Below are 12669 nucleotides of genomic sequence, written 5' to 3' on the forward strand. Positions count from 1 at the left end.
GCCTCCCGCTTTGGCTCTATTGCTATACTTAGATCATAGTGCTCCTCCAAATGTTTGTCAAAAGCTCCCCAGAGAATGAGACATTCCTTTGAGCTCCATTAGTTTTTGCCCTGAGTTATTCTAGACAGTGGGCTGTGCCAGCAAGCCTTCAGGGCCCAACATTAAGAGCCAGAGATACTCTACTTCCTTCCTGTAGAGCTGCAAAGTTGCCCACTCAGGAATTCACGAAACTCTTGCTTCTTAAGGTATTATCTCTTTGGTCTCATTATTCCAATGAGCATCACTGCAAACAATGCCACTTTAGATGGCGAGTTACACTGCCAATCCATAGATGCTCGATGATTCCACTCAGAACATCAGCTGAAGCTGGCCAGCCCCTTTCCAGATCTGCCGCTCTATATTTCTGCCCATCCCATTGCTGAGTATGGCCTAGTGCAGCTCTCCCAAGTACTCATACTCTACGGCAGCAACTTAATACATATACATTTGGTTACAGCTATATTTGTAGTGAAAATGGTATTAGAATGTTGCCATATACAGTATACTTTAAGGAAGTTAAATTTGTGGCACAAAAGATTAATGGATGGTGGTAAAGGGTGGAGAAGTGGGAAGAAGCAGATGAAGAGATTTCTATTCAGAGTAATGACAGGTAATAAATAAATCAGCTTAGGTGTTAACGCTTCTTTGGAATTTCCTATTCTTGAGTCTCAGTGCTTTAGAGTTGTGTTTGCTTGAGCTCTTGCTGTGCTCCCTTTCCATCTTTTGGGAGCCACTGTGTGGTTATCTATGCCTGGATGTCACCATGTCCCAGAGAAAGGCCACAAACTCTAGAAGGGAAAGATATTCAGAGGATGTACAGTTAGCTTCTGTGCTTTTCTGAGAGAGACCCAATACAGCGAGGCCCTTCAAACTGTGGCTATCCTTGTCCCTCTGGCTACCGTGAACCACCTTGGCTTTTCCACACTTTCACACTGTGATGCACTGCATGTGATGCTCCCTTTGAGAGGAACACAACTCCCATCCTTTGCTTCCTGTTCACCCCTCTAGTCTGAGCTCAGGTGAGATTAGAGCCAAGACAACTCCACTGAAAGACAACTCCCTACAGTCCAAGGCTAAGGACCTCTCCTCTGTGTTCCACAGTACCCTGGGCTTGCTTCTACTAGATCCTTATCTGATTGCCATTTTCTCTGATGTGTTTTTCTCTACCACCTACCTGTGTGCTCCTTAAGAGCAAGAATGGTCTTTACTTTCCTCTACCTATAGTATACATAGTGTCTGGCACAGGGCGCAGAAAGCATTTACTTAATGGATAGATGAAGAACATGTTCCTTTATTCATATTTCCCTACTTGCTCTTCAGCATACCTATATTTCAAATAAATTGATATTCATAAATTGATATTCAAAAAAAACCCCACCTAAAATAAGCTGTGCTACTTCAAAACTGTTACATGTATTGACGGTTCAGTTTAAAATTCATGTCTCTAATGTCTCTGTACTTTGGTTTCTTCTGTTTCTTCTTCTAACAGAAGCACATGTCCTACTATTATCAGATATCATTTCTCTTTCAAATTCAATTTTTCTGACACATAATGCAATTAATATCACCCATACCAATTGGTGGTCTTACCACAGAATAAATTCTCAAATCCATTTGTATTTGTAAATATGCCATCAAAATGGAAATTGTGTATTTTGAAATCAATATATATAGTTTATTTCATATTATTTTGAAATTCTTTCCTTATTCATTTCTAAATGTTTATGTAATTTGTTCTGTGTCCCTAATTAGTTTTAAGTTGCATTAGGTTAGAGATTCTTTTGGTTTCTTTGTAACTACTTAGATTATTCGATATTCTCAGCACACAGAGTACTCAGAGTTGGGAGACCATGTTATTACCAGAAGAGACAGGCCCACAGAAGGTCCTTCTTATAAATGTAACCAATTGCAACTAACTGGATGTTAAATGCAGTATGATCTAATGTAAGAGCTCTCACTGGCAAGGCTAGGATAACAAAATAACCTTAAAACTTCCAGAAGTATAGGTATTGTTTATTTTTGTAAATAACTTTCTGTTCCTTGGAGAAACAATGCTACATACAGGCAGTAGGATGTTTCTACTGAGTCCCCTCATGCAATGCTTTGCTGGCTTGATATGGTCTTATCTGTCCCAAGTCAGTGAGATATTCTGACTAATCACAGTCCTCACGGCTCAAAACTAAGATGCTGACAACCATGTCAACATCTAATCCGAAGGCACATAGAAGCAAACTATAGAATCTAAAACATTTTGCCACTTTCTGAGATAACGTATGCTTCTTTTCTTCATATTTTTGTTTCACTGTAAGTGTGGGAAGGGTTAGAATTTTTTTAATCTGACTGAATTTGGGTATTAGCCAACAGGTTATTTGTATATGTCATTCACACACTTCCACACAGATGACTTTAAAACGATGTCAGTGTGCTGGAAAAGCCATAGATATATGACTAAGATTTTTGTATCCTTCATATTTTCCATGAACTTTTGGATACATTGGTTGTATGAAGTTATTCTGCAAAATGGGTTTCAAAGAATTAGTCTCTAGAGAAGTGTTTAAGCAACTCAAAGTTACTTTCTTTAAAAGAGTACCCAGGAAACATTCAGTAGGGAGATACCGAAAATAACTTTGACTAAGTCAAAAAGTAACAAATCCCATAAATGTACCCACCACTGTCTTTGCTACCTCTTTCACACTTCAAGGAGTGTCTGTCCTCTAGTTTTACTGTTTGGGGACTGACGAATTTTCCCCTCAGCTAATCCATCCTCTTTCATGATGTTTATATACTTTTAAAAGTAAATCTGTTGACTTCTACCTTTCTATACTGGAAAAGCAAAGGGTAGCTCCTGCCCCAAACCCTCCCAGGCTCCCTCACTGGAAACATTCTCTCCTGAAGCTACAGACCACTTTGCAGCCTCTCTGACAGCAGGAACCACAGTTCATTTATGTAGACGCTTCTCTCTCCCTGAGAGCAGGGTTCCTGTGTAAATCAACTCTACACATCTAACACCTCAACTGTAGCACAGCGGGGGGCTCAACACATGCTGGCTGACAGGAGCCTGCTGTATTTCTCTTCACCTTGCTAGCCATGACCCTGTATCAGTTCTCTCCCTTTCCTGAGATGCACAAATGATAGCGACTTTGTGGTGTTCGGAGTGGAAATATTCCATGGTTTTGAAGAAGGGTGAGATAATATTTTTAGCTTTATTTCTGATATTGCTCTTTGACATTTGTTGGCTATTTTTCAAATTTCAGAAGTATAACCTTTAGGTGAAAAGTCCACAGTGACTTAACGAACCCTTTCCTGAACTTCACTGATGGCTCAGAGCTTAGACAACATTTTTCTAAATGCGTTACCTGGCTTCAACACTTACACTGTGCCTTTGGGCAAGTCACCTAACCTTTCAGTTTCATCATGTATAAAGCAAAGATGATAACAGAACCTATACTTCCTAGGGTTGAGGAGTGCTTAGTTTACCGAGTGTCAATAAAGGTTAGCTACCTTCCTTTAAGTTAACATTCCATAATTATCTCAGTTTTGATAGGGAAGGATTTCCCTGTTCTATTTTTTTTTTTTTTTTTGGCCGTGCCACGCAGCTTGTGGGATCTTAGTTCCCTGACCAGGGATTGAACTCAGGCCACAGCAGTGAAAGCGCCGAGTCCTAACCACTGGGCCTCCAGGGAATTCCCAGGAAAGGATTTTCTTGTGAAGTCTTTTCAAAGGCTCATTTAAAATGCAATAAATCATGTCTACTGATTTACAAATATATATATCCCTTCAAAGAATGTTTTAGTCAGCTTTAGTTTTCATGATCTAATTTTTTTCATAAAGTCCAAAGATTAAATTCTTTGGGATTCACAGCATAAAAGTACTAAATCCTATGTTACAAAGATACAATTGTAAATTCCTGACAGTTATGCCTGAATCATAAGGATCCATAAATTTCGATTGTTATAATTAACATACACAGAGTAAGCTACTTTGCAAAACTGACATGGTGTGATGTATTAAACAGTTTAAATAAAACAATGCTACAGACGTGTAGGCTACTTACAGTCTCTTCATCTTCTGGACCCTCCCTCTCCCTCACCTATACATTTGAGTATTTAAGTGGAAACAGACAGAATCCTTTCTTACCTCTCCATCAGCCACAGCAGAATAATTCACTTGGGCAACAGTGACTGTGGTTGGCAATTCTGAAGCATCAGCCAATGTGGCTACTGTTGCCCCTGTACCAACCTAAAGAAAAAACATGGAAAGTGATGTCAGTGGATGGATCCTTCAACCTCTCCTTTACTCAGAAGTTAAGATTCATTTAACCCAAGTTCAGCAGAGGTAATGATTAATATGCCTTGTAATATGAAATGAATTATTAAAATCACATCTCAGACACTAACATGAGTTTCAGAGCTTTACTTCAACCATATAAGTCACTATGAGAAGCCATCATGTTTCATCATTGGTGCCCAATGTCAGTCAACCAACTTTCTACTCTCATCCCAATCTGAATTTTAGACGCTCCCTCTATCTACCAACAAATTGTGTTTCACCTCAGAAGTGGTAATTCAGAAGGAATATTTCCTGGCCACTGAGAGAGTGAAATGGTAAAAAAAAAAAAAAAAAAAAAAAAAAAAGCCATTTTTACAGTGCTTTGATTTGGAAATGTCTAGAAATGCTATCTATAGCTTTGTATTTAGCAAAATGCAAACAATTTAAAATATTATTCAAAAAATTGAGTTCAGGTAAGAAGATCTTGGGGAGCTGTATAAAATTCATACAAGAATTTATATGAAGACAACTTTCTTGGGCTTCCCTGGTGGCGCAGTGGTTAAGAATCCGCCTGCCAATGCAGGGGACACGGGTTCGAGCCCTGGTCTGGGAAGATCCCATATGCCGCAGAGCAACTAAGCCCGTGTGCCACAACTACTGAGCCTGAGCTCTAGAGCCCGCAAGCCACAACTACTGAGCCCATGTGCCACAACTACTGAGCCTGTGCTCTAGAGCACGTGAGCCACAACTACTGAGCCCACGTGCCACAACTACTGAAGCCCGCGCGCCTAGAGTCCATGCTCCGCAACAAGAGAAGCCACCGCAATGAGAAGCCCACGCATCACAACGAAGAGTAGCCTCCGCTCGCTGCAACTAGAGAAAGCCAGCACACAGCAATGAAGACCCAACGCAGCCAAAAATAAATAAATTAATTAAATTAAAAAAAAAAAAAAAAGACAACTTTCTCCAGTCTGAGGTGAGGTGCCCACTGATCTGCCTCAGAAATCACAATCTGGTAACCAGAAGGTTTACTCACCTGGATAAGCGAGACAGTGCCATCAGGGTTACTAAAGGTCTGGACTACGGTCTGTGATGGTACAAGATGGGCTATACTGTGTGTGGTTGTTGCCTGTGTTTGTGTTTGCTGATCTTCAAAAGCATACAAAAGGTCCTCCCGCCCATGCTGTTTATAACAGTTTTTAACTATGGTCCGTAGTGCCTGGGTCCATGAAACCTGTCATCAAAAGACCAGAAAAGCACATTAAGTCACAAAAAATGTTGGTTATTCAGTTCTACTGTGGAATAAGCAGCTGCTTATTTATCAAACCAAACCAAACTTGTATGGAGTAACTCTCTCAGGATTATTTCCCACAGACCGATTTGGACATAAAGAAATTCAGCACCAAGTACCAACAATTTCACACTGGTTTCCTTCCTGATCAAAGTCTGGTTTAACTTTTGGGTTTTCCTGAGGCCAACTGTTAAACTTCTCACAGAAGATGGTTACTCTTTCGTCAAGAATTTTATTTAAGATTTTAAAAAATATTTATTTATTTACTTGGCTGTGCCGGGTCTGCTGTTGCGGCACGCAGGATCTTCGTTGCAGCATGTGGGATCTTCAGTTGTGGCATGTGGGCTCTTAGTTGCAGCATGAGGGACCTAGTTCCCTGACCAGGGATCGAACCCGGGCCCCCTGCATTGGGAGTGTGGAGTCTTAACCACTGGACCACCAGGGAAGTCCCTTTATTTAAGATTCTCAGTAGATTTTTTTTTTTTTTCAAGATGAACCACACACCCCCTTTTTTTTTAAAGGGAACGCTATTTATTTATTTTATTTATTTATGGCTGTGTTGGGTCTTCATTTCTGTGCGAGGGCTTTCTCCAGTTGCGGCGAGCGGGGGCCACTCTTCATCGTGGTGCGCGGGCCTCTCACTATCGCGGCCTCTCTTGTTGTGGAGCACAAGCTCCAGATGCGCAGGCTCAGTAGTTGTGGCTCATGGGCTCAGTTGCTCCGCGGCATGTGGGATCTTCCCAGACCAGGGCTCGAACCCATGTCCCCTGCATTGGCAGGCAGATTCTCAACCACTGCGCCACCAGGGAAGCCCCTCTCAGTAGATTTTTAAAGCTAACTGAAAAAAATGAATATGCAGAACAAGTAAGGGAGGACACCTGGTTTAGTCTTTCTTCTTTTTTAAAATAAGTTTCATTATCAGCAGACTTTACTAACTTCACATCTCTCTATATTTATATTAGATGCTTGCTAACCAGAAATAAGGACATTTCAAGTCTTCAAAGTGATTAATACCTTTTACTTCAAGTTTCGTTAGTTTTTCCAAGTACCTTATAAAATTAAAACTGCTCCAAAAGGCAACTATGTAGAGAGAAGTGTAAATTCACAGACCCATCCCAAGTCTTTACAGTGATGGAGTGATGAATGGGAAAGGCTATAAATCAGAGAATATCAAACCTCTTTTGGGGGATAGGTTTGACTATTACACAAATGTTTTTAGACTTTATAGCATAAGAAGTAGAATAACAAAAATGAGGTGGTTGATTCAGAATGAAAAAGCAATAGGAAACTCAGGCCAGAGGAACTCTCACCCTCTGCTTTTGCTCTTCTGTGCGGACATCGCTCCGAACGTTTGCCCATGGGATATCTTCAGGCCACCAGATGGGCTTGCAGCTTTCTTTACCCCAGCCTGGTTTTCCCCGACCTGTGGAGTACTTCAGCATCTCTGGAATAAATGCCCGAAGCTGGGCCTGGAAAACAAGAGTGTGGTCATCAGCAGTCATGAAAGACATCTGGGATGTGTTTGTGCCTCCCAACAAATTCTAAGATTATAAAACAGAGAGCCTTCCTGGAGGGTTGTGGAGAGTCCCAAAATGTGACTGTGAGAACCGACTGTTTCTCATAGGTTACTATAGCCCCATGGGTGATGGAGAATTATACATATGTTGGTAAAGTACATCTTAAGCTGTATTTCATACACTTGTTCCTATAAGATCAAGAATATCTGCCCCCATGTTTGATTTCCGCACCCTAAGGTACTATTGATGCTATAGCTTATTTCCCTTCTAGAACGTCCATGCATTTACGGTGTCAAAGTCAACATGTCTTCAACATGTTGTTCTGGAGGTAGTAATCAGAACAATTAGATGAGAGAAATAAGAGGTGAGGAACAGATAAAATCACCACTATTTGTAAATGGTATGACTGTGTATCTGGAAATCCCCAAGAGAATAAAATGAAAAAACTGCTATAAACAATGAGAATTTGGTAACATGATTGGTCACAAAATATATGAAAATAAATGGGCTTTACTTAATAAAAAGGGAAAATAACCCTAAAACTCTTCTAAAAAGTTTCTAGTAAGATAGTCCAATGTCTATGAGTCTGACATATAGATATACGTAATGAAGCATGTGTTGATCTTAATGAATTTCATTCAAATTTATTTTACAAATCAAATCCAGACCAGACAGATGTTAAACCACAGAGACAACTACCTTTCTTTATCTCCTGGCATGATAACCATGCTGTGTGTGTATGTTGGGGGAGAAGGGGAGCCTACTTTGTGAATATTCTCAATTGCTGACAATGATTTTTGGCAAGAGAAGCAGTTTATCAAGTTATAATCTTCCTCCTCAGACCTACTGCTTTCCTTTGAACCTGGTGGTCTATAGTACACCAGAGATAAGCAGCATCCTTCATCTAAGGACACACTCATACTGCCTCTTAAGACCAAAAGGAGAGGACAATTTTAGCGTGAGTCACACCCAAGGACATGGGCTTGTAGCCGTAAAATAGAGAAAGAAAAAAATAGAAATGGGAATACTTAAGTATTAATAGAGGAATGAGTACAGCAAAACTTGTATTAAAGAGCCTATTTAAATATCAAGTGTTCTCATTTAAATACTATTTTACCAGAAGATGACAGAAATTAGTACATAATAGGGAAGCATGAAACCAAATCAGTAATGTTTACCTAATAAACATAGTTCTTGCTGACAGTACTTACATCGTTAATTCTTGTCCCAAGCCTGCCATTTCACCTCTCTTTCTAAGTACCCCCCATCTCCCAGACAGTCTCCTGCCTGCAGGATATGGTATTATATACTCATCAAGCAGCATCAAGCAGCAGGCTAATAGAAATGTATCCATTTGCAAACCCAGGCTATCAGCTGGCTCATGAAGTCACTTCTTCAGTTATTTTAAGAAAGTGCATCACAAAGTCATTTTTCCCTTTATCCTGGCTTCCTGGGAGTGTCTTTTTCTAGCCTCAGTTATATAGAAAAGGAAAAGGCTTAATCCTCACACACAATATTTACATTTCTTCATATAAATAAATAATAGCTTTCTCAGATGCATAAACAAAATAAACTCATACCAGAGACTTTTATAAGTCTTCCCCTTTCTTTTAATCCCATTATCAGTCTCCAAAAGGAGAGTTCTATATATCCATGCCCAGCAGAGTGAGGAGATAATGAAATAAGAAGGCCAAATATCTCTAAATTAACAAAAAATGTAAGTTTTTAAAAGATGTTTTATGTGTTAGAATTTCTGGATGGGAAATGTTTCAAAGCCCCGGGAAGAAGACAGTAGAGGCTAATATGAGAGGCAGGAGAAATGGAAGCAGCACAAAGGAAAGGTTACTTCCACAGGCAAAAACCTCATTAAGTTAAAAAATGGGCCCAGAGTGAAATTAATAAGTTCCAATTCAGAGTCAGATCTTAGCTTTTTAAAGTACTATCAACTGTACAAAATTTGTCCCTATATCAAACAAGAGGCAAAAAGCACTTTCTACTACAAAAGTTAACTTTTCAAGCCTGTACAGTTTAGAGATGAAGGACAATCTTTGCTTTTAAGTGCAGAGATAATGTGCCTTCACTGAAAGAAGCAATTTTCCACCAGACTATTTTCATACTGTCCCAAATAACTAGTGCTAATAAAGGCATATTAATAAGGGGAAATGAGCTGTCCGGTATAGAAAGAGTTAAATGATTCCTTTCCAGAATTCAGCACTGTGCTCTCATTACCAGTTGGATTAATTACTGGTCCTGGAGAGTTTTGGAAACCCAGGCTACTCAATGCGCTTGTTAAGGAAGGTTTGTCTGTAATCCGCAGGGGAGACAATCAACAGGATCAGCAAAGGTAAAGCCTCTCCTCTCCGGCTATCCTTTAATTGGGCTGCAACAAGCTTTCCCGGCCTCTCATTCTAATTTAGGGCTCTAGATGGGCTTCAAGTGCCCGGCGTGGTCAGTAAGCCCACCTCAAACCAGCTGAGAGTAGAAAATACCACTCCTTCCAGGGCACACTCAGCAAAGAAAAAAAATATTAAATTCATGCCAGTGGCAATCAATAGTAAAGATTATGTGGAAACCACAGATGGTTTAAAAAAAAGATTTTCTAAAACTCTGAAAGTTTTAATCTGGCCAAAATGAAACAATATTTCTTACTATGCTAGGAATTTTCCACTTGTAAATTTTGTTACTTTGCTGTCCAACAATGCATTATCCTTATATATTCCCAAGTACCCTTCTCCTCCCATTTCCTCTCTCTTTGCTCTGCATGTACCCGAGATGAGGAATTTTGAGGCTCCAGATGTCCATTTAGGTTCAGTAACCAAGAAAAGGCCTTTCAAACCAAAATGTTTGCCAACTCCATATCTACTGAAGAGATGAGAGAATATGTAACAGATTTAAAGAGAAGGTAGCTAAAATCAAACCACATTGAAAGGTGATGTTTTCTATACCCTACAGGAAAACAGCAATGTAGCAGGGAAGGAAAAGTGAAGAATTTTCAGGCTGTGGCTTCATTACTGTAATTTAAAATTATGAACTTCCAGGTTGACAGTCCCAATCATACTCAAATGGATATTTAAAGGGCATTAGAAAATAAAAGCAAAATGATTTTTTTGCTCACTTTTGGGAATTATTTGTACCGCTGACCTCTGTTCATAGAGATAATGAAAGTGGCTTTCCTTACTAGAAACACCAATCCTATATCCCCATGTTCCCTAGTAGTGCTAGCAGAAACGCTGGTTTCTCTTAATCGCATTTTCCCATAAAACACATTCCCATAAAAACATGGGAAGAACAAGTTTGTAAGGAAAGATAAAATTAGAGAATTCAAGGGACAGCCAATGAAGACACTCCTCTCTCAAGCCAACACTTCTGCTTCTCTATCTCTACACCCCATCTACCCATTACATTGTCTCCCTCCCATTAATCAAAATGCTCTTAAAATTCTACCTTCTCTTTGAAGGAGTCTCAGATTAGTCAGTTTCTGCTACCTTATCCTAGTTGGACTCTTTTGTATAAAAATTTAAATAACACAGATAAAGTCAAAGCTCTCTTTTTGATCTACCCTTCCCCAATCTAGTCACCTGTCCAGAGGCATCAATTTGATGAACATCCTTTCTTACAGGCCAAATTCTATGCATTTACATAAATACATGCTGGAAAGGAAGTTTTATGTGATGAAAGAAAACACATGTATTCACATATTTTAGTATAACTCACTTTTTCTACTCAACATTTTGCCATAGAGATCTTTTCACAGTAGTACAACTAGAATAATCTCATTTTTAAAGAAACAGTTGCTTAGTATCCACAGTATAGATTTTTCCATTTTATTTAACCATTCTCCTATTGATAAACATTTAGGTTGTTTACAGTGCTTGTACATGCTTCTTTGAACACACCTGTGAGTATTTCTCTAGCAGAAAAGTGGAATTGCTGGTTAAAGTGTATATGCATTTTAACATTTTAATAGATACTGCCTAACTGTCCTCCTAAAAGACTGTCAATCCTATTCCCACCAATGGTACAGAACAATACCCATTATTTCAAAACCTCCCTTCACACGTTAAAAAAAAAAAAAAAAAAAGCTTTAAATCTTTAATTTGTTTTCATGTTTTTCCTTCATTCTGCTTCCAAAAGGAAATGAGAGCATAGCTCTGTCACCTGTATACTGTCCACAGCCTCTAGGCTGGGGCAGGTCCTGACCCCTGCCTGCCGGCTGCCTCGAGGGCACAGGGCACCTGGGGGTTCAGGTGCAGCCCCAGGGGTCGCCTTCACATTTTTTAATTACCCTGCTTTCTTATTTTGGCTCATCGGATGTTAGGGAAATGATTTAATTTTCATTACTAGTGAGGCTGAGACTCTTTTTATATGTTTACTGATTATTTTTCCTTTTTACAACTGTTCATAATGCTTTGCTTATTTTTCTAATTATCTTTTTTCTTATTAATTTGAAAGAAATATTAATCTGTTCTAGATATTCTGTCATATAATATGCAACTATTTTTCCCTAATCTAGTTCTGTCCTGAATATGGAATTTATATGCGTGCTCCCTTCTCTTGGTATTCCTGAATATACCCCTTAATTATTTTACTCTCAAAATATGCTGTGTTCTATTATATTCCCTTAATCTCATCCTGCTTACCTAACATTTACAAAATGTGGAATGGCTTCATATACGTAAACACTTTTTGATCATTTTAGACAGTAAGAAAAGCCTACTCTGCACATAGATTCTGACACAACAGTAGGAGAAACATTTGGGAGCTGTGATCTACAACAGTGGTTCTCAAAGTTGGCTGCACACTGGAATTGCCTGGAGAGTTTAAACACTGCAGCAGCCTGTATCTCATCCCCAAAGATTCTGACTTAATTGGTCTGGAGTGTGGCCTGGGCACTAGGATTTTAAGTTCCCCAGGTGGTTCTACTGTGCAGCCAGTTTAAGGACCACTGAACTAATTTAAATACTTTTTATCCAGCCCTTCTTCTTTAAAAAAATTTTTTTTAATTGTTGTAAAATATACATAACATGAAATTTACCATTTTACAATGTACAATTCAGTGGCACTAAGTACATTCACAATGTTGTACAACCATCACCACTATTTCCAGAACTAATTCATCATCAAACAAAAACTCTGTACCTATTAAACAAGAATTCCCCATTTCTACTTCCCCCAACCCCTGGTAACATCTATTCTACTTTGTCTTTATGAATTTGCTCATTCTAGATACCTCATGTAAGTGGAATCACAAAATATTTGTCCCTTGTGTTTGGTATATTTCACTTAGCATAATTTTCTACTCTTTAGGTAGAAGAGGCCAGATCTATGCTTTTTCAAAACAAAACAATACTCAAAAAACCTAAACTGATAACTGATGAATGTTTTCTAAGTAAAACATGTCAATCCCTGTGAATAATTTCTTTCAAAGAAACAGTCGCTGTGTTGAGTGCTTCTGAAGGTTTCCCCTGAAAACTTGTGAAGAATTACTATTCTGTTGCATCATCACTCCAAGGGAATATTAAAGCAACAAAGATTGCCCCAGTGAGAGTAAGA

At 39.0% G+C, this 12669-nt stretch overlaps 1 protein-coding gene across 12 annotated transcripts in view; it reads right to left on the reverse strand.

Moving 5' to 3' along the window:
* Positions 1-12669, reverse strand: part of NRF1 (nuclear respiratory factor 1) — a 132831-nt gene that overhangs the window by 42596 nt on the left and 77566 nt on the right. For all 12 annotated transcript variants that reach the window (XM_059933412.1, XM_059933407.1, XM_059933410.1 and 9 more), the window contains 3 exons: positions 6910-7068; positions 5345-5542; positions 4177-4278 (listed from right to left, as the gene is read on the reverse strand). In XM_059933412.1, the coding sequence (XP_059789395.1) occupies positions 4177-4278; positions 5345-5542; positions 6910-7068 (459 nt within the window). The remainder of the gene's footprint in view (positions 1-4176; positions 4279-5344; positions 5543-6909; positions 7069-12669) is intronic.

Source organism: Balaenoptera ricei, chromosome 9 (genome assembly GCF_028023285.1).
Source record: "Balaenoptera ricei isolate mBalRic1 chromosome 9, mBalRic1.hap2, whole genome shotgun sequence".
Taxonomy (NCBI): domain Eukaryota; kingdom Metazoa; phylum Chordata; class Mammalia; order Artiodactyla; family Balaenopteridae; genus Balaenoptera; species Balaenoptera ricei.